The sequence below is a fragment of the Saccharomycodes ludwigii genome, chromosome III, assembly GCF_020623625.1.
Source record: "Saccharomycodes ludwigii strain NBRC 1722 chromosome III, whole genome shotgun sequence".
Classification (NCBI taxonomy): Eukaryota; Fungi; Ascomycota; class Saccharomycetes; order Saccharomycodales; family Saccharomycodaceae; genus Saccharomycodes; species Saccharomycodes ludwigii.
In genome coordinates this window covers 561102-581798 of record NC_060202.1, presented here as the reverse complement: position 1 = coordinate 581798, position 20697 = coordinate 561102, and the positions used below count along the sequence as shown (strand labels likewise).

Here is a 20697-nt window from a genome sequence, read left to right as displayed (position 1 = left end):
ATATATATATATATATATGTGTGTGTGTTAACATCATAAACTTTTATTTGAATTATCATTTATATATTTTATTTATAAGAGTGCTAATTATTATGACTAAAATTAAATGAGAATGAGCAAGGCTGTAATATTTGTGCTGGCCTTTATTTGCGTGGTTTAGTTCTTTGCAATTTTTCAAATTCTTTTCTATCGGATTTATATAAAAGCATAGTCACCTTTGCATCTTCAACAGATGAGTGCTCGGATCCTTGGATGTCTATATTTAAAACTTCTTTTGCCAGTTTTTTCAAACTTGGAGTTTTACCCTTTGAATACTTTTCTCTAAACGGTAAATGCCTTGAAGTGTCCCTAATCATTGAGCTTGGATGTGACAATAGTAGCACATCTAAATCGTGCTGAATCGAGTGACCAATCAGTATTCTGCCATCCAAAATGGCAGCGGCTTTCGCCTGTGCCTCTTCAAATGAAATGGCATTTTGTAAGTCGCTTGGTCTGATCCCACTCACCCATGTTCTAAAGTCAGTAACTTTTTCCTTTGGTTTAACAAATTCGTCCATTACAACCTGTCCATAAAAATTAACAATTGATATTCTAGCCAATACAGATTCGGAACCATCAACACCTACACCTACAAATTCGCAATCCATAGATATATATTTACCAACGTCGGTAATACTTTTGACGGAACGATTAGAGTGATTATCAACCGTGGTTGTATTTGAAACATCTTTCTGAATAGCTTTTTCTAAATCAACATTTAGACTTTTCTCACTAGGTAAATTCCTTAAAGTTTTTCTGGTTTCTATAATTTTAGTCATTTGGTTAACCATTTGCATTATCGGTGTATCAGTTGTTCCTTTTTTTTCACGAAATTGATGCTTATTTCTTGGTGCAATTTTTTTCCCATTCTGCTTCGGAACTTTACGATTCTGTTTCTTGTGGGGTAAAGTTTTTTGAAGCTTTTGCCAATTCGATGAATATACCATATCTTATTTTTACCTTTATTTTTTTGTTGTTAAAGTTCAAAAAGATATCCTTGAACCAAGAAGGGGAAAAAAAAATTTTTCAGTTTAATCCATACAAAACTTTTTACTTTTAAAGTAGTTAATCATTTTTTTTTTCTTTTTCTTTTTCTTTTTCTTTTTTTTTTTTTCTTTTTCTTTTCTTTTTTTTTTTTTGATATAGAGCAATGATTTATTTATTAAGTTAAACTCTTCGAATGACAAATAAAAAGAAAATAAAAAAATAAAAAAATAAAAAAAATACTCATCTTTTTGCAAGGTTTTCCGAATATCCGAAGACAAGAAGTCCATTTTTATCTCTTAATGGCAACCCGATTCATTATAACAAAACAAAAGTAAAACCAAAATCAAAACCAAAACTAAAAGCAAAAGCAAAACAAAACAAATAACCAAATCAATTTTATCTTAAAACCCAAGCTAAAAGAGTAATTGAGAATTATAGATATTATTAAAGACAAAATACAAATAATTTATACATACTTTTAATTTCCCTTTTGAATAATCTAATTCCAAGATTTTTTCAAAGATAAATAATTAAGACGTTTTCCACTAAAGGCGTAACATGGATGTCATATATTCTATCAATAAATTAAGAGCATCTTTTTTAAAAGCCACGAATGAACCTTCTTTAGAGCGTGTTATAGAACCATATAAATTAGATGAACTTGAAAACGAATTACAAACTGATAAAATTAAGCAATTATATTATGATGAGGCCAAAGGAATTGACTATTTAGAAAAGCTGAATTCCCCCCCTGTGGATGAAAATTATTTTTCAACTGTCGTATATAATGGGTATTCTTCAATGGACCATAACAATAGAAAACCAAATAAATTCAATTCATTTACTAAAATCAATCCCAATATAAGTTCTACAGCATTATCAATAGAATCCAATTATAACACTGTTAGTAACACGCACAGCAGGAAGCCTTCCGCAACATCGTTTAGGGGAGGTGGGGAAAACATATCGACTTCAGACATACCTTCCAAACCATTGGGGAGGGCAGTTTCTTTTAATAGCCAAGCTAAAATGGATAATAATAATAATAACTCTAACTTTGCTGCCAATAATCACAATAATATTAATGATAATAAAATGATCACAAATTATAGCGGTATACAAGGTGGTAATAACAACCTTGGAAACAATATTAACAACAACAGCATTAACAACAACAATACCAATGGCACCACCAGTACCAGCACCAGCACCACAATCACCACCAACAATAATAGTGGAGCAAGATTAACCTTAGGTCTTCCACCTCCAACTACAAAGAAAAATATAATCAAAAATTCAAAAACAGTTAAGAAGTCAAAACTTAAATTATCCAGACTAAGATTAGGAAATATTTTTAAATCTGATAGGAATAAAATAACACCCAGTGAATTATTAGCGTCTCAACAACAACAGCAAATGTTGGATTCAGAAACTCATGACAGTTCAAGTATCAATTTTTATGACAAAAATATTTTTGACGAAAGCTTAGAAGCTGGTATTTATGATGATGACGATGATGATGACGATGATGACGATGATGTAATGAACAATAATAATAACGACGGAAATTTTAGACATAAAAACCTTGATTTTAACGGGAACTCCAAAGCGTTTATCAGTTATGATGAGGATAATACTGAAAAGTTGCGAACAGCTAAAGATAATCACAGTTTAAGGTCCCTGAACTCGGCAGACGATAAAACTTTGAAAAAGACAGGTATTCTAGATGCCTTCTCGTCTTTTAATCCACACAATACTAAGGGAGATAAAACAGGAACATTAACCGATACGAATGGGAATACTGGTACTTTTTCCTTATCAAACCATAATGATCAAAAAAAGACCAAAGATGAAAAAAAGAGACAGGAAGACGGGAAAGAAGATAAACAGATAAAAGTGCCCCAACCCAATAATGTCACCAAAACTAATAATTCTATGACAACATCTAACAATACTGATGATCATACAAACAACACCAAGAAGACTAATACTAGTGACAATGATAATAAGCATATTGAATCGGAAAACAATAATAGTAACGGAAATGCTGAAAAAGGACAAAGCAGCAGTAAAGTGAACGATGGTATCTTGAACGGTATTAATAAAGCTTCTTTAAAAATAAACGGAGTACCAGGAACGGTAGATTATAATTCTAATACTTCATCTGGAAAGAAAGCCAGTGAAATAACTTCAACTTCTAGGAAAAATCGTGACTTTGATGTAGATTCTTACATTAATGACGACGATTTGGAAGAGTTGGATTTAGATTATGATGATGATTCGAACAAACAGGTTTACGATGAAATTACTGATGATGAAAGAAGTGATAATGCTTTGAAATACACCAGTTCTAAAGACAAATTAGCGGAATCTGAGAGTAGTGTGATATATGAGGATACTGCATCATCTTATGGACATTCTTTACTAGACTCTGACGACGGCTACACAGATATGAGGACGAATTCTCAAAATATGGCTATTCATGACGGTAAAACAACCGTTTCAACTTTACCCGTCTTTACATTTGATTCTCGAAACACTATCCCCAAAAATTCTGTTCCAAGTTCGCAAAAATTAGATTTTTATGATGCCAATTTAGGAGAAAAAATGGTTGGAGAAATGACAAGCATTAACAAAAGTGCACACACACCACGTCAAAGTTTATCTCACATTAAAACCCAGGAAATACCGGAACCAGATTCCTTAAAAACCAATTACAAAAACAAGACCTCAAGTTACAAACCTAAGCAACAACCAAAACAGCAACGACAAGTTTCAAAAAGTCAACAACAGCAATCAAGCAAAGTACTGAGGAAACATAGAAGAACTAATAGCACTGATTCTAGAAGATCAGACATAAAGCAACAAATAAACTTTCCAGCATTATCTTTTGAAAAAAAGGAAACTTTAACTGATCCGTTCGATAGCGTTGAACATAAATCACAATTAACTTCTTTATTTAGGCCTGATTCTGGCGATGAAAATGATCCAGCTTCACAATTGCATCACTTTAAATATGTGTCTGGCGATAAAGTTTTGCCATTTGAGAGTGTTACATTACATGTTTATATAAACGACTATGACAAGTTTAAACACAGTTCCTTTAAAGTTAAAGTTAGAAAAAGCGCCAGCGTGTTTGAGGTTATTGGGTTTATTTTGTTGGTTTTCGTTGAAAAGGAGAACACCACACTGCCTAATTATTTGAACCCAAACGAATTTATGTTAAGGGTTGTTGATGAGGACGGTGAACCATTTGAAGATAACTTTGGTATATTAGACCGTACCTCCAACATCAGCTCTGTTTTTGACGACGAGGTTGTTTTGTGTCGTATTACTGATGAACAAGAAATAAAAGCTAATGAATTATTAACACCAATGCTAGGACGTAAGAAGGGTGTTACAGAGGGGGAAACAAGAGGCAAGGTTAATCAACTCAGTTATTATAAATCTATGCTTGATTCTGACAAACAAGTTATCCATGATGCCCCTGTAGAAATTAAAGTTTATTCTTACCCATACAAGGAGGATTCAATGAATTTCACTTCGATCACAGTATCATTAACATCGAAAATTAATGATATATTGGTTAAATATTGCAAACTCAAACGCTTTGATCCAAATGATTATTGTTTAAAGATGGTTAAACAAAAATATGTTTACGATTTAAATAATACAGTATTGTCCTTGGATGGGGAAAAAATCATGGAAATATTGTCAAGAAAAGATTCCCGAAAGCTTAAATTGGGCAGATACCATGCCACAGAACTTGGAAAGCAGTCTACTGCATTGCCTACTATTCATAGCAACGATTTAACTCCAATAACGTTGGATGCAAACGGGGAGTATTTACCATTATCGTATGCAGACCAGCATCCAAATCCACAACGTACACAGCAACAAGAAGAACACTCCAAATCCAAATATGCCACGGATAATTATTCAAAAACTCACTCTAAACATGGCAAGTTTAATAATAACATTTTCTATAAATTGAAAAATCCCTCGAAAACAAGCGTTGGCGAATTAAACAAGAAGCAGAAATCGTCACCGCAAAATTACATATCATCTTCATCTTACACTGCTGGTAATAAAGACTATTTACTTGCGGGTGCTTACTACAAATATAAAGTTTGGAGGAGGCAACAGGTTTCATTAATTAATAATAAACATGAGAGAACGTTGGCTATAGATGGTGATTATATTTATATTATTCCCCCTGAAGACGATCAACATTGGTATGACAATAATATTAAGACCAAATCTTTTCATATAAGCCAGGTAGCTTTAGTAAAAAAATCTTCTAAAGTGGCTACTTACTTTAAAATATTTGTAGAGAGACAACAAGGATTAAAGAGATATTACTTTGAGGCTGTTACACCGGAAGAGTGCATTGAAATTGTAAACAAATTACAGGCTTTAAAGAATGCATATAATATGAACCATTTATAAAGATAATTTCAAGAATACCAGGTTACGTAGCTTTTTTGCAATATATATATATATATATATATCAGAACTATCAATTAAAATTTACTTTAGGATTTATTATTATGACTATTATTATTCTAAAATTTATTTTTTTAAAGTAAAAAAAAAAAAAACTGCAATTTATATAAAAATAGTAACATCATTATATCAAGAAAAACTTCCTGAAATCCATGAATTAACCATAGCTAAACTGGCTTCTGGTTGATCATATGGAACCATATGGCCAGCATCATAAACTCTTAGGAAGTTAAAAGAACCTAGGCTTTTAAACTGGCCATACTGTACACCATCCTTGTACCATGGTCTTAATGGAAGAGTTTCAAAAAGTTCCTTACCAGTCCAGTCCAAATGGTCAACCCAACCCAAATTACCCAACCAGTTACAAATATAATCTTTATCCCCTGCGTAAATTAAGACAGGTATGTTTCTATCAACTAGTTCAGCAACATATTCTTGGAATGGCTTATTTCCATCGCCAGTTAACGCAAATCCTAGGAAAACAGCGTCGCTACAACCTTTATAGGAATCAACGTCTGAGCCCAAGGCTTCTTGAACCTCTTTCAAGTTCATATATTGCTCAATGTAAGTCTGGCCAATATAACAGTTCCCATCATCGGTTTCACAAGGAGCACGGATGTCATAAACGTTTAAACCAGTTTTTTCATAGGGTCCAATCACCGAGTTTTCACAATACATATTAGCGCCAATACAAGCAAAACTGGTTTTGGATAAATAACAACCTTTATTCAACAGCTCACATCTTGGGATTTCACTTTCCATCTTAGCACAATCTTCATCGGTTAGAACCTGCGGGTAACCACCTTTACCGCATGCCATCGGCTGGTAATATTTGTATTGAACCAAGGGATCAGTTATACCATTGCCAATCATAATAGAGCTCAATTTAAAGGATGCATCACTTGAATGTTCAATGGCAATTTCGTGGGCAATTTGTGGAATGTAATGACCAGCATATGATTCACCAGCGATATGAAATTTATTGGAACGCAAGTGTGGGAATTGGTTGAAAAATAACTCCAAGAAATTATAAACGTCTTTTCCAGCAACTGCTGTGCTGGTGACTTGTTCATCATCACTGTATGAAAACCCTACACCAACTGGTTGTTCTAAAAAGATAACAGATGCGTTATTATTCCATGAAAAGGGGTTATAAACTGGTGTTAGATTGGCACTTATTGAGGATGGGCCTAACTCAAAAAACAAACCAGTAAAAGAAGAGCAACCGGGACCTCCATTTAACCATAAAATAACAGGGTCATTTTTAGGGTCATTTCTACTTTCAAAAAACCAATAAAAAAAATGTTTTGTGTCTTTATAATCTAAATAACCAGACCACTGTTGAACGGTATCCACTCCTAAGATTGAAGGGTCAATTTTTTTGATTCTTATTGAATAGTCAGTATCTGTATTAGATTGGAAAACTTGGAATTCATTACCATTATTGTTCTTATGGCCGTATGTTTGTTTCAAGGCATGTGGTAATTCTAAATTTTTCTTTTTTAAAGTTGGTAATGAATTTGCTGCTGTTACCAACAATAGCAGAATGGTGATTAATTTGTATATAAATACCATCTTACTCTTTTTATTTTGTCTTTATTTTGTCTTTATTTTGTCTTTATTAACTAGGGAAAATTGGATAGGAAAAGATTCATTAGATACTTTATATGAAAAGGGATAGAATTGATTTATTAAGATTGGTGATAAGAGAAAGGTTAAATATAAAGGGTTAAAGGAAATGGCTCGTTTTTTTTTTTTCTTTTTTTCTTTTTCTTTTTTTCTTTCTTTTTTTTACCTTTTTCCTCTGATAACAAATATTTGTTATATCCGCGGTCTTTCACAAACCATTTCCTTTGTATTTTTTTTAAAAACAACTCAAATTAAATTATTTTTAATGTTATTTTCATTTTCCTCGAAGGGTCAAAAAAAAAAAAAAACAAAAAAAAAAAAAAACTTTTTCTCTTTTTATTAGTCATTTGCCATCTGGAATAAAACAACTCAAATAACATATTCCCCTCGGAAATAACGTGTTGAAAATATTACCACATATACAATCACCATAACAACTGTTTTTTTTGCACCAAAAATATAATGATTAATTCACTATTTATATACAGTCCAAGAGGTGATTTACTCATAACCAAAGTAATCAAAGACTCAGTCAGAAAAACATCTTCACTTTCTGAAGTATTTCGTATTCAAATAATCAGTGATAGTTCGGGGGTTATCAGATCTCCAATTTTAACGCTAGGTTCCACTACCTTCCATCATATCAGGAAAAATAAACTTTGGATTGTTGCTGTCACGAGAAATAATGTGGATAGTGCATTAATATGGGAGTTTTTATTTAGATTTTCCAATTTATTGGAAAATTTTGGGATTAATAATGATGATTCAGTTCGTGACAAGTTTACTTTGGTCTATGACTTACTACATTGCATTTTAAGTATCGACGGTGTTCCATACGATACCGAATTGAGTAATATTTGTTCCAAACTAGGTATTATGCCAGTAAATAAAAACGTAATAAGTGGTAGCAGTAACGGCAGTAGTACGGCTGATAGCAATGGTATCAGCATTAATGGCAGTAATAGCAATATTATGAATAGTGGTAATAACAGCAACAGCAGTAATAATCGTAGTATTGATGACAACGATTTTTTCAGTTCATTGAATCCAAAGAATTTTGGGAAGTTTCTTGATAGGAAATCAAACAGCAATTCTTCTTCTAATACTGCTTTGAACAGTTACAATAATACCACTTCTGATATACCCTGGAGACCCAATTTGGATATCAAATATAAGAAAAATGAGATATTTTTAGATATCATTGAGAATATAAACATTTTAATTTCTAAAGAAGGGGATATTTTAAAGTCTTACATAGATGGTGTCGTTGAAATGCAATGCAAATTATCGGGTATGCCAGTCGTTCAGTTAAAGTTAAATGATGAACAACAACAACAAAAAGCTGACGACTTTGAACATTACTTAGATTTGGATATGAAAAAAAGGAAAAAGGGTATTCCAGATTCGGCTGTTAAATCAGTTCATTTGGACGATTATAAATTTCATCAATGTGTCCAATTAAATAAATTTCACACTGATTGCTCCATAACATTTGTTCCACCGGATGGTAATATCGAGTTAATGACGTACCATGTGAAAGAGTACTTGAATTTACCATTTTCCATTCAGCCAATTGTAACTTCCAACTCAAGAACCAACTCAGTACACTATAGCATATCGTTGAAGTCATTGTTTTCATCCAAATTGAATGCTACAGATGTAGTTTTGAAGATACCTTTACCACAAGGCACACTCGAGTGTAACAGTAAAGCATCCAATGGGAAATGTAAATATTCTGTGGAAGAAAAGATGTTTTATTGGAGATTTAACAAGTTTCGTGGTTCAACTGAAAATATGTTACAAATGTCTGCAAGATTATCAGAAAACATCATATTTGATTTAAATAAATGGAATAAACCGGCGATTTCTTTGAAATTTGAAATTCTGATGTTTACTTGCAGTGGACTAACGGTTAAATATTGCAATGTCAGGGAAAGATCTAATAATTATAGAACAACTAAATGGATAAAGTATATTTCAAAGGCGGGATCGTATGAAGTTAGATATTAAGAATGCTTAGTAGCTAAGGGGAGAGTTGATGAGAAAGTGATTTTTTTGTAACTTTATGTATATATTTAAACAAGAATAAGAATAGCTAAGTAGAGTTAGTGTCTTTTATGATGATTTTATTTTTTATTTACATAAAGTTGCTATATATATTATATATTTTTCACCTTTTGTATTGACTAATACTCAACACGTGTTTTTTTTTTTCAGTTTTCGTAACAAATGATAATATTTATTTTTATTTCCATTTTTATTTTTTGTTCATTTTTTGTTCATTTTACTTCCGCTTTTCTTGCCCCCTTTTATTATTATTTTTTAATTACTTTCTTTAATATTATTGCAACAAAGATACTATTATATTTAATACTTTACCAACTTTTAAATCAACAAACTATTTAACCCCGAAAAAAGAAAAGAAAAGAAAAGAAAATAAAAGAAAAAAAAAAAAAAAAAAAAAAAAAAGGACAAAATGAATAGTAATGTTCCAATTGTTTTAGATCAAGGTACAGGTTTCGTTAAAATTGGTCGTGCTGGAGAGAATTTCCCAGATTACACGTTTCCAAGTATAGTTGGTAGACCAATCTTAAGGGCAGAAGAAAGGGCAGCTGGCATATCACCAATTCCATTAAAAGATACCATGATTGGGGATGAAGCCCAGCAGGTTAGATCATACTTACAAATAGCTTATCCAATGGAAAATGGTATTATTAAAAATTGGGTGGATATGGAATTACTTTGGGATTATGCATTCTTCGAAAAAATGAAATTGCCCACCACTTCCGGCTGCAAAGTTTTGTTGACTGAACCACCAATGAATCCAATCAAAAATAGACAAACTATGTGTGAAGTCATGTTTGAAAAGTATGATTTTGGGGGTGTTTATGTGGCTATTCAAGCTGTTTTAGCTTTATATGCCCAAGGGTTATCATCAGGGGTTGTAGTGGATTCAGGTGACGGTGTGACTCATATTGTTCCAGTTTATGAATCTGTAGTTTTGAGCCACCTAACTAGAAGATTGGATGTCGCCGGTAGGGATGTCACCAGGCATTTAATCGATTTGCTATCTCGTCGTGGCTATGCATTTAATAGGTCCGCTGATTTTGAGACTGTTCGCCAAATTAAAGAAAAATTGTGTTATGTTTCATACGATTTGGACTTGGACACTAAGTTAGCTCAAGAAACCACTACTCTAGTGGAGAGTTATGAATTACCAGATGGTAGAGTTATTAAAGTTGGAAGTGAAAGGTTTGAAGCTCCTGAATGTTTATTTCAACCAAGTTTGGTCGACGTTGAACAACCGGGTGTTGGCGAATTATTGTTTAATACTATTCAAGCCGCTGATGTTGATGTTAGAAGTTCACTATATAAGGCTATTGTATTGTCTGGTGGGTCCAGTATGTATCCTGGTTTACCTAGTAGATTGGAAAAAGAGTTAAAACAATTGTGGTATACTAGGATCTTACGTAATGATCCAACCCGTTTGAGTAAATTTAAAGTTAGAATTGAAGATCCACCAAGAAGAAAGCACATGGTTTTTATTGGTGGTGCAGTTTTGGCTAGCATTATTTCTGATAAAGAGCATATGTGGTTAACTAAACAAGAATGGCAAGAAATAGGTCCTTCTTCCATCTCTAAATTTGGTCCTAGATAACTAGATAAATAATTCGTTTTATTGTTATATAATTTTTCCATCCTCTCTCTCTCTCTCTCTCTCTTTCTTTTAAGATAATTAAATAGACAAAGGGAAAAAATAACCCAAAAAAAAAAAAAAAAAAAAAAAAAAAAAAAAAAAAAAAAAAAAAAAAAAAAGCATTTATTTGTATTCTCTTGTAAAGGAAATTTGTAATAAAATAGGAAAGACAAACAGTAATTAATATATATATCCACTCTTTTTCCATTAATATGGTGTGGCGTTAAGTCTAGCCTTTTCACATGGTCTTACATCCTAATCTTTTAATATTATTTAATTTATTTATTTTTATTTTATTTCAAAATTCTTCTATATACATAAACGTCAGAACAAATTGGTGTCAAATGTTTCGGAAAAATTTATTACGTTAATATCACAATTTTAAATTCTCTAATCTATTCCAAACCTCGTTAGATAATTTATCTATAGTGTTAGGGGAAATTTGATGTTGTTGGTTGACACCGAATTGCACAGCATTTTTAACTAAATCATTAATAAAGTTTTTGGATACAACAACGGGATTTAAAAATAAACTGGTCGCCAGAATTTCATCAATAGTGGCTCTTTGTTCAGGATTTCTTCTTAAACACATTTTAATCAGTTCTAGAATAGTTTTTGGAATTAAACATCCACCTAATCCTCTTTCAGGATAACTTATTTTAACGTTTGGATTCATAATGGCCAGTAATCTTTCTTGTCCTTGAAATGAGGCATATGGTGGTTTTCCATAGACCATTTGATATAATATACACCCACACGACCATATATCTGAAGGTTTCCCTACTTTCCAGATGGGCTGTGCTTCATCGCGTGTCGCATTTTCACCTTGTTGATCATTAGCTCTTCTTTCTTTTTCCATTGCAACTAAGGCTTCAGGTGCCATATAATTTGGCGTACCAATTTGTGTTTCTCTATAAATATTAACCGTATAGTCAGGAACCTCATTGGCAATACCAAAATCAATGATTTTAAGAATACCGCAGACAAACACAAAATTGGCGGGTTTTAAGTCTGAATGCACAATATCAGAATCATGAACTTGTTTAACACAATACAACATTTCTTTAAAATGATACCTTACAAATTCAACATCAAGTGGCATTGTGATCCTATTCTGTAACACTTGGGATAAATCGTGATCACCACATTCCATGATAGCAAACAAAATACCGGTCTGAATTTCATAATCTACTAATTGCACCACACGCGATTTACCTCTTAAATTGCAAAGTAATTCAATCTCGCCCTTAAACCCTTGAACACTACTATCGTCAAATTCATCAAATATGACTTTTTTCAAGGCATAAATTTTGTTACTATTAGCAGGTGTATTGATTTTTCTAACTTTGTACACTTTAGAAGAACCACCTTTACCTAACAATTCTATTTTTTCGTATATCACCCCATTGACCGTTGTAATTAGCCTAGCATCAGTAATATTCGTCACACTATTACCATTGCTGTTATTCGTTATTATAGAAGCATTAGATTTATTATTGTTAGCGTATAAATCTAGCGCAGGCGGTTTTAATGGGATTATTTGTGAGCCTTGGTAAGCCCTACCCATAGAAACATGCTTGACCTTTTTCGTTTTTTTCAATTCAGGTTCAATAACATTAGGTTCCAGTTCCAACAATGGTTCTCGTAAATAAGGCTCCAAAATACCATTTCTTTCGTCATTACCACTATTATTATTATTATTATTATTATTATTATTAACAAAAGGTGTAACATCGGAAATACTACTAATTTTTCGTTTTTCTACATCACAATTATTACTGACTTTATGATTAATGCTGTTAGATAAGTATTGTTCCTCCAAAAACTTTTTCTTTTCTTGTTCTATAAAAGTTCTAGAATCCGCAGTGGTTACTCGATTCTCATTCAGAATAAAGTTATTATCGCTTTTATTGTTATTGTGAAAAACGGAGGAACTACGTATATTATCCCCTTTAGTTGGAATTATATTAATTAGAGATGATGCAAAAGATCTGTTACAACCATATCTTTCTCTCTGTATGTCCGTTGTAACGTTGATGCTTTTATTATTATCATCCTTTTTTGATGATATTTGTGCCATATCATGCCTTACATTGGTCAAATTTCTTTTCGTTTTTATTTTATTACCAATAACATCAGTATTAATGTTGGAAGCGCTATTATTATATATGTTATGCAGTTGTTCTTTTTGCTTTTCAAAATAGATTCTTGTAATTATGGGGAAATCCTCTGGTGCAATATTGTGCAACTTAGAATATTGATAAGGATTCAAGTTTCCAAAATCTATATCGTGATATTTATTGATATTATTATTATTATTATTGCAGCTAAATTCATCATTATCCACACTTTCATCTGTAAAATATCCCGTGTGTGAACCAGATCTTTTAGCAGGGCCTAATAATCCCAGTCTGGTAGAGATAAATCTTCTATTTCTTCGTCTAGCAGTAAATTGCTGCTGTATGTTAGCTTGGGTATCATTGGGTATTGTTTTAATGTTCAACTTATAATTATTAGTGCTAAAATTATCCTCAATAGTACCTAGTTCATTCCTTAGGTTTTCTTTAATATCTAACAGAGATTGTGAAAAGCTTTCATTTCCTGGGAATCCAGTGCCTTTATTAATAGTATTGTGGATATCATCTCCTTTTTCCACTATGGTATGGTTGGTTAAAGTCGATGGTCTATTCTTGGTCATAACGTTTGTAGTATTTGTATTGGTAGGGGAAGATAGTAATATATTTTGCTGGGGCAAAGTGTTTACATATTCATTAGTAGATGGTTTTAAAAGTATTTCTGATGCAAAATTACTTAATTTTGGGGGTCCCACCAGATCATCATCATCATCATCATCATCATCATCGCCATTTTGTATATTATTATTTGCATTTGGTGTTGTTATTGATAATATTCCTTTTTCCCCAAAACTTTTTGGTGTGGTACTTGAAATATTTCTATTCGGAGAATTTTTATTTGTGTATATTAACCTTCTTCTTTTGTCAACTATTGAATTGCTATCCTGTTGTTTATTTAACACGTCTATTGGCTTTAAAGAGGTATGTGGTGTAGAATAATATGAGGATGGAGACACTTGTTGTTTTTGAAGCTTTTTCATTGTTATTTTCCAGGTGTTTATTTAGTTATTTATTTGGTGGATGTTTCAAAAATTTTATAAAAGAAGAAAAAAAAGCATGTAATTGAAATATTAGTTTTTATATTTCCAACATACGAACACACACAAAAATGAGCCTGCTTGGTATTTACTTTCCTTCTTTAGTATTATTCTTTTTTATGTTTTTGTAAAGAAACAAGGAATAGAGAAAGGATTAGTTTAAAAAATGGAATGAAAATAAAGTTGAGCAAAACACTAAAAACTAGGTAAAAAGTTGAGAATTAAAAATAATAATCGATATTATTATTATTTTAAATAATGGTGAAACAAAAAGTTAAACACAAAATATTAATATGGAATTGGAACCCGCAAGCTAGCGATAGACTTGAAATAAGATTGGCAATTTTGGTTTTTGGTTTTTGGTTTTTCTTTACTTATTTTCGTAAACAATGATACATTTGTTTAAAATCATTCCGAAAGCCGCGATACCGACCATTCGGAATTAACTTTTCCTTTTTTGGATCAAAACGGAAAAATAAAAAAATTGGAGAAAGTTACAATGAGTAATATATTTATTCTTTGTGTGTGACATTTACATATAAAAAATATTAATATCTAATTTCCATTTTACCATTTCCCATTTAAAGATTGAATGACTTAGCTTTAAAAGTTAAACATTAAAAAAAAAAAAAATATCAATATAGACAATATGAATTAGCATTCGATTTAATTTTTATTTCTTTAATTCCTCCTCCCCCTTTTTGTAATCTTCCAAAGTATATAAAGAAAGTTATCAATTCTTCTTTAACATTATTCTTTATAATATATTGCTAAGCTATTAAATTATCGATCCCATAATTATTTCCTAGGTAATTTAATCTAATATTACACCACCACCACCTATTAATATCTATAATCCTAAGAAAAAAAAAGGGGAAGGAAAAAAATATGATATTTTATAAAGATCCATCAGTAAAGTATAAACCATTTGAAAATAAAGTAAAATTATCCCAAAGAGATTGGCCTAGTAAAACAATAACGAAAGCCCCTAGATGGTTAGCTACTGATTTAAGGGATGGCAATCAATCATTACCAGATCCAATGACTTTCGAAGAAAAAAAAATCATGTTGAAAAAATTGATTGATATTGGGTATAAAGAAATTGAAGTTGCATTTCCAAGCGCTTCCGAAGTGGACTTTGCATTTACTCAGTATGCGGTGCAAAATGTTCCTAGAGACGTAGCTATTCAAGTTTTGGCACCCTGCAGAGAAGAATTAATTACTAAAACCATTACTGCCTTGAAGGGATGTCACAAAGCTATTGTCCATATCTATTTAGCCACTTCTGCATGTTTTAGACATGTTATCTTTAATGATATGACCAAAGCTGAAAGTATTGCAAAGGCTGTCAAGTGTACAACCTTAGTTAAGAATTTAACTAAAAAATTTGGTAACGATAACTGGGCTTTAGAATTTTCTCCAGAAACGTTTAGTGATACTGATCCTGAATTCGTTGTTCAAATATGTAATGCAGTGCAAGAAGCTTGGGGCACTGACACTTCATCCCAACCACTTATTTTTAATTTACCAGCTACAGTGGAAATGTCCACTCCAAATATTTATGCAGATCAAGTTGAATATTTCCATAAAACTATTAAGAATAGGGAAAATATATGTATCTCTCTACATCCGCATAATGACCGCGGCTGTGCCGTCGCCGCATGCGAATTAGCTCAAATGGCCGGCGCTGATCGTGTTGAAGGCTGCTTATTTGGTAATGGTGAGCGCACTGGTAATGTTGATTTGGTTACATTGGCATTAAATTTGTATACACAAGGCATTATGCCCAATTTAGATTTCAGTGACATAAATTCTATTATTGATGTCGTGGAACGTTGCAATAAAATACCTATCCATGCTAGACATCCCTATGGTGGTCAGCTAGTTGTCTGTGCATTTAGCGGGTCCCATCAAGATGCTATTAAAAAGGGCTTCGCTTTGTATGAAAAGGAAAAAGAAAAAACAGATAGTAGCGTTGTTCCTTGGAAAATGCCTTATTTACCCTTAGATCCCCAAGATATAGGAAGAACCTATGAAGCTATTATTAGGGTTAATTCCCAATCTGGTAAAGGTGGTAGTTCTTGGGTCATCTTAAAAAACTTGGAATTAGATTTACCAAGAAAATTACAAGTACATTTCTCTACAAAGGTTCAAAAAGAAACTGAATTGAAAGCCAGGGAATTAAAATCAAATGAGTTGATTGAGTTATTTATGAACACCTATTTTGTTGAACAGAAAAAATGTAATTATAAGTTGGTTGACTACAATATTAAAAGAAACAATACTCAAAATAAGACAGATTTGGAAATTAAATTAGAGATCCATGGTTGTGTAAAATCGCTAAAAGGTAGCGGCAATGGTCCGATTAGTTCATTTATTAATGCAATCAACGAGGAATTCGGAACTAACCTAGATGTACATGATTATAGCGAACACTCTTTAGGAAAAAATTCAAAGTCACGGGCGGTCAGTTACATTTCCATGGTGAATCATAAAAAGGAATCAAATGATGCCAGTGTTCCTAGTAACATTGAATGGGGCGTTGGAATTCATGAAAGTGTTACAGCTGCCTCATTTTGGTCAGTTATATCTTGTTTAAATTCATTGGAACGGGATCATGCAATTTGAAGCTAATAAATCTTTTATTTTATATATTTATATATTTATTATTTTTTCTTTTTTCTTTTTTTTTCCCCTTAATATTTCTGTCTTTTGTATGTTGGTATGTAACACTTTTATATCCTTATCATTCCTTTATATTTTACAAAGCCAGTATTAAAAAAAATACTGTTCGTGGAAGGTGATGCGTACGATTTTACCTTTAATAAAAAGTATCCGACCCCAGAGAGGATTGAACTCTCGATCTTGCGATTAACAGTCGCACGCCTTAACCAGCTTGGCCATGGAGTCAAAAACGATAGGATTTTTGTGAAGTACACTAAAATATTAGTAAAGTATTCGTATGGAATGACCCTATATGATAGAATATCATGAAATGCCGTAGGAAACTGAAGAGTAAACTAAGATGTTAATATAAACCAAAAAGGTATATAGACAGAACGAATAGGTTCATAATGAGAATTAATCATTGATTGTATAATTGTAAGTAAATATATGAAAAAAAAAAAGGCAAACAACTATTAAGATAAAAAAGTATTGCATGGGTTATCCAGAGGCACGTGTTTGCAACAAAACACTGAACTATTTGATCGTGATTAACTATCTGATATCACAAACAATATATAGATTTATATCCAGTTGATAATTTGTATTATTTAAAACATAAAAAAAATAAAAAAAAAAAAAGTTACAAAAATGAAACGGACAGGAATTGAACCTGCAACCCTTCGATTGCACTTTTCAACGCCATAATGTTGATGTTTTTGATGCCGAATCCAATTAGTATTACTGGAGTCGAAAGCTCTACCATTGAGCCACCGCTTCATTCTTAGAAAAGTGTTGCAAGCATAATTTAGGAGTACATGCAATAATTATAGGTTTGGGTTTAGTAATTAACTTTTTGTTCTATTTAGGTCTTTATATAAAGTAAATATAAAATACTATTCAAAAATATAAATCAATCATGGAAAACATATATCTGGATATTTTCCTTCGTTGCTCTTGTTTTTGTTCTTATTTTGTTGCTGGTTCTGGTTACTCGTAGCTAGCAATGCATTACTAATCATGTTTATGAGTGCTAGTTGTAATATAAGTTTACATATATGTTTCATATTACGACAATTGAGTGTTTTATTTTAAACATATCTCCCTGGATAACCCGTTTAATACCTTTTTATACCTTGGTCTCTTGATTATCTTTTTTACGTATATTTACTTAGAACTATATAGTCAATAATTGCCCCTTAGCATGAACTTACTTGTTCTGTCTATATATTTTTTTTCTGGTTCACATTAACTTCAGTTTATTATTCAGTTTCCTATGAAACCATCACATATAAATTCTTTGCTGGTATGGCACACTATCGTGCAACACATCCACTTCATGTTATGTCGTAAATGTGATATACTGTGAAGCAGGGTTAGTAAACTGATTTAATACTTTACTACTTATATTAAGACAGATGCAATGGTTTGTTGCTTGATATTTTATATACTTTTAACTAATAAAAGTATAATTTATATATTTCCAACTAATTTCATAATCAATTTCTTTAAATAAATCATTTCTTTATATATGATTTCTTTTTGTTCTTTCTATTTCTATTATTGTTTTGATATCGGTACAGTAGTGTCAAGTCATTATAGGTTGGTCCTTCATTAACCGACTATCCCATATTTCGTACGAATCGTGTTTATCACAGATCTACTTCAGAACATTTCATATCGTAAGCGTAATTCAGGATTAGTCGTAGTAATTACGGGTTCGAATTATGGTAATTAATTTCTTGTTCTATTTCGGTCTTTAAATATAATAAAGATTGTTTAAAAACTATAAATCAATCATGAATAATATCATAAAGGATATTCTTTCCTTTCATACCTTTTCTTAATTGTTCTAACTCACATTCTTCTTTTTACTAATCTCATTGTTGTGTTGTATTTATGAACCATAATAATAATATATGTGTTTTTATAAGAACTAATTGTTATTATTTATATTATTATATTATATTTATGAATCATCATTGTGGTATGTATGTTTCACATAACAACATCTTCCAAGAATGAAGCGGTGGCTCAATGGTAGAGCTTTCGACTCCAGTAATATTAATTGGATTCGGCATCAAAAACACCAGCATTATGGCGTTGAAAAGTGCAATCGAAGGGTTGCAGGTTCAATTCCTGTCCGTTTCATTTTTGTAACTTTTTTTTTTTATTTTTTTTATATTTTGAATGTTTGTGATCAAAATACTTTAAACGTTAAAATAGCTTTAGCTGTGTTACTTTGTAAAGCAAACAATACAGCAGCATTATTGGTTAATTTCATGTAGTTAGAAAGTTTACTCTATGTACAATTTTCGGTGTAATCTGTTCCGTACAATGAAGCGAGCGCTATTTTTATTATAATGTTTTGTCACCAGTTTGAAAACCCAAAAAAAAAAAAAAAAAAAAAAAAATTAAAGAAACTATTAGAACTTTTTTTTTTTTTTTCCTTTTACATAACAATGAGAAAATAATAGAAATCTTTACAATTTTCACTTTAGATTTATTTATTTATTTTTTGAGGTTCTTATTTAAACTTAGATATTCCCCTCCCCTCCCCCCTCTGTTCAATCTCTTAAATACTTTATTTTATATATATATATATATATATATTTGTAATAATTTGGTTATCAAAAAAAAGTTAATACACAGAATAACAAAGATCTGTAAATAAAAACTCTAAGCTTGGAGATAAAAAAATTAAAAAATTAAAAAAACAAAAAAAAAAATGTCCAATCCATTAGCAGTTGTTGATATTAGTAAACCAGAACAAGAAATTACCCAGCATTTATTAGATGCAGCAAGAAATCAAGGTTTCTTATACATTGATGGGCATGGTATACCAAAAACTCAAGTTGAAAAATTATTTAAAATCTCCGAAGATTTTTTCACAAACACTCCTGAAGAGGAAAAATTAAAATATTCGATCAATCCAAAAACTAATATTGGGTACAGCCATTTCAAATCTGAAAATTTGGATTTGCAAAAAATTAAAGATTTTAAAGAGGCATATAACTTTGGGTATATTGATTTTGAATCCGGCAACTTTAATCAATCAAAATCTCAATACTATAAGGACAAAAATATTTTCGAAGAAATTACGAATCCAACACCACAATTGTTCCAAAATCCTAGTAATTCAAATATTTTATCTGACACAATGGTTAGATTACACCGAGTTGCTCGTGTAATTATGAGACTAATTGCCGCATCTTTAAATATTGAAAACAAAAACTTCTTCACAGAAAAATTGAGACCTAAAGAACCTAATGGTAGTACTTTAAGATTGTTGCATTACCCGTTGATTAGAACCGATCTTGACGGTGCAGATTCACTTGATGAAGAAACCCTATCTATTAGGGCAGGTGCACATACAGATTATGGTGCATTAGCTATGTTGTTTCAAAAACAAGGTCAACAAGGATTGCAATTACAATTAAACGGGAACAACCCAGCAGAATGGACCAATGTTCCATATATTGAAACAAGTCATGAAGGTATGGCAGCACCATTGGTAATTAATTTTGGTGACTTGTTAAATTTCTGGACTCAAGGTATCTTAAAAAGCACTGTTCATAGAGTTAAATTTAAAGCAGGTGAAAATAGGAATAGCGATCGTTATAGCATTGTCTTTTTTGTTCATCCCGAATTTGACACTCTTTTGGAACCTGTTCCTAGTGATATTGTCAAAAAAGCTAGCAACGGAAAAAGTATTCCCCAAATGACAGCATTAGAACATTTGCAAAAAAGATTGAAGGAGACATATAATTGGTGAAAGCAGAGGCGTTTGATAACCATATATATATATATTATTAACTTTAGTAATATAACCTTTATTCCTTTTTAAGTGATTTATAAAAAAAAAAAAAAAAAACATTTTTTTTTCATTTTATATAACATATTTCTTCACAAGATGATAAGCCGTGCCATACAAAAGTATTTACTACTCGAGTGTTGCTCAAAGACCACAGCAAACTTCCCCTTGCACTTTAATCCTTCATTA

The 20697-nt window shown here is 31.5% G+C and overlaps 8 protein-coding genes and 3 non-coding genes across 11 annotated transcripts; 6 read left to right on the top strand and 5 right to left on the bottom strand.

Annotated features, from left to right (window-relative positions):
- Nucleotides 1-143: 143 nt before the first annotated feature.
- Nucleotides 144-986, bottom strand: REX4 (putative 3'-5' exonuclease; the record flags this gene model as incomplete). The annotated part of the gene is made up of 1 exon (XM_046077234.1): nt 144-986. The coding sequence occupies one exon, from the start codon at nt 984-986 to the stop codon at nt 144-146; it is 843 nt and encodes a 280-aa protein (XP_045934973.1).
- Nucleotides 987-1584: 598 nt separating this feature from the next.
- AVO1 (Avo1p) lies at nt 1585-5475 on the top strand (the record flags this gene model as incomplete). The annotated part of the gene is made up of 1 exon (XM_046077233.1): nt 1585-5475. The coding sequence occupies one exon, from the start codon at nt 1585-1587 to the stop codon at nt 5473-5475; it is 3891 nt and encodes a 1296-aa protein (XP_045934972.1).
- A 186-nt stretch (nt 5476-5661) lies between these two features.
- Nucleotides 5662-7107, bottom strand: ATG42 (carboxypeptidase C; the record flags this gene model as incomplete). Its single annotated transcript, XM_046077232.1, has 1 exon — nt 5662-7107. The coding sequence occupies one exon, from the start codon at nt 7105-7107 to the stop codon at nt 5662-5664; it is 1446 nt and encodes a 481-aa protein (XP_045934971.1).
- Nucleotides 7108-7623: 516 nt separating this feature from the next.
- On the top strand, nt 7624-9171 carry APM4 (Apm4p; the record flags this gene model as incomplete). Its single annotated transcript, XM_046077231.1, has 1 exon — nt 7624-9171. One exon carries the CDS (start codon nt 7624-7626, stop codon nt 9169-9171), a length of 1548 nt encoding a protein of 515 aa, XP_045934970.1.
- A 466-nt stretch (nt 9172-9637) lies between these two features.
- Nucleotides 9638-10819, top strand: ARP2 (actin-related protein 2; the record flags this gene model as incomplete). The annotated part of the gene is made up of 1 exon (XM_046081567.1): nt 9638-10819. The coding sequence occupies one exon, from the start codon at nt 9638-9640 to the stop codon at nt 10817-10819; it is 1182 nt and encodes a 393-aa protein (XP_045934969.1).
- A 412-nt stretch (nt 10820-11231) lies between these two features.
- Nucleotides 11232-13973, bottom strand: MPS1 (serine/threonine/tyrosine protein kinase MPS1; the record flags this gene model as incomplete). The annotated part of the gene is made up of 1 exon (XM_046077230.1): nt 11232-13973. One exon carries the CDS (start codon nt 13971-13973, stop codon nt 11232-11234), a length of 2742 nt encoding a protein of 913 aa, XP_045934968.1.
- A 945-nt stretch (nt 13974-14918) lies between these two features.
- SCDLUD_002508 (uncharacterized protein) lies at nt 14919-16658 on the top strand (the record flags this gene model as incomplete). The annotated part of the gene is made up of 1 exon (XM_046077229.1): nt 14919-16658. The coding sequence occupies one exon, from the start codon at nt 14919-14921 to the stop codon at nt 16656-16658; it is 1740 nt and encodes a 579-aa protein (XP_045934967.1).
- A 208-nt stretch (nt 16659-16866) lies between these two features.
- SCDLUD_002507 lies at nt 16867-16940 on the bottom strand. Its single transcript has one exon. It is a non-coding gene; the product is annotated as a tRNA-Asn (tRNA).
- A 406-nt stretch (nt 16941-17346) lies between these two features.
- SCDLUD_002506 lies at nt 17347-17474 on the bottom strand. Its single transcript has 2 exons — nt 17438-17474; nt 17347-17383 (listed from the first exon to the last, which is right to left on the bottom strand). It is a non-coding gene; the product is annotated as a tRNA-Trp (tRNA).
- A 1243-nt stretch (nt 17475-18717) lies between these two features.
- SCDLUD_002505 lies at nt 18718-18845 on the top strand. Its single transcript has 2 exons — nt 18718-18754; nt 18809-18845. It is a non-coding gene; the product is annotated as a tRNA-Trp (tRNA).
- A 577-nt stretch (nt 18846-19422) lies between these two features.
- On the top strand, nt 19423-20469 carry SCDLUD_002504 (conserved oxidoreductase; the record flags this gene model as incomplete). Its single annotated transcript, XM_046076634.1, has 1 exon — nt 19423-20469. One exon carries the CDS (start codon nt 19423-19425, stop codon nt 20467-20469), a length of 1047 nt encoding a protein of 348 aa, XP_045934966.1.
- Nucleotides 20470-20697: the final 228 nt, after the last annotated feature.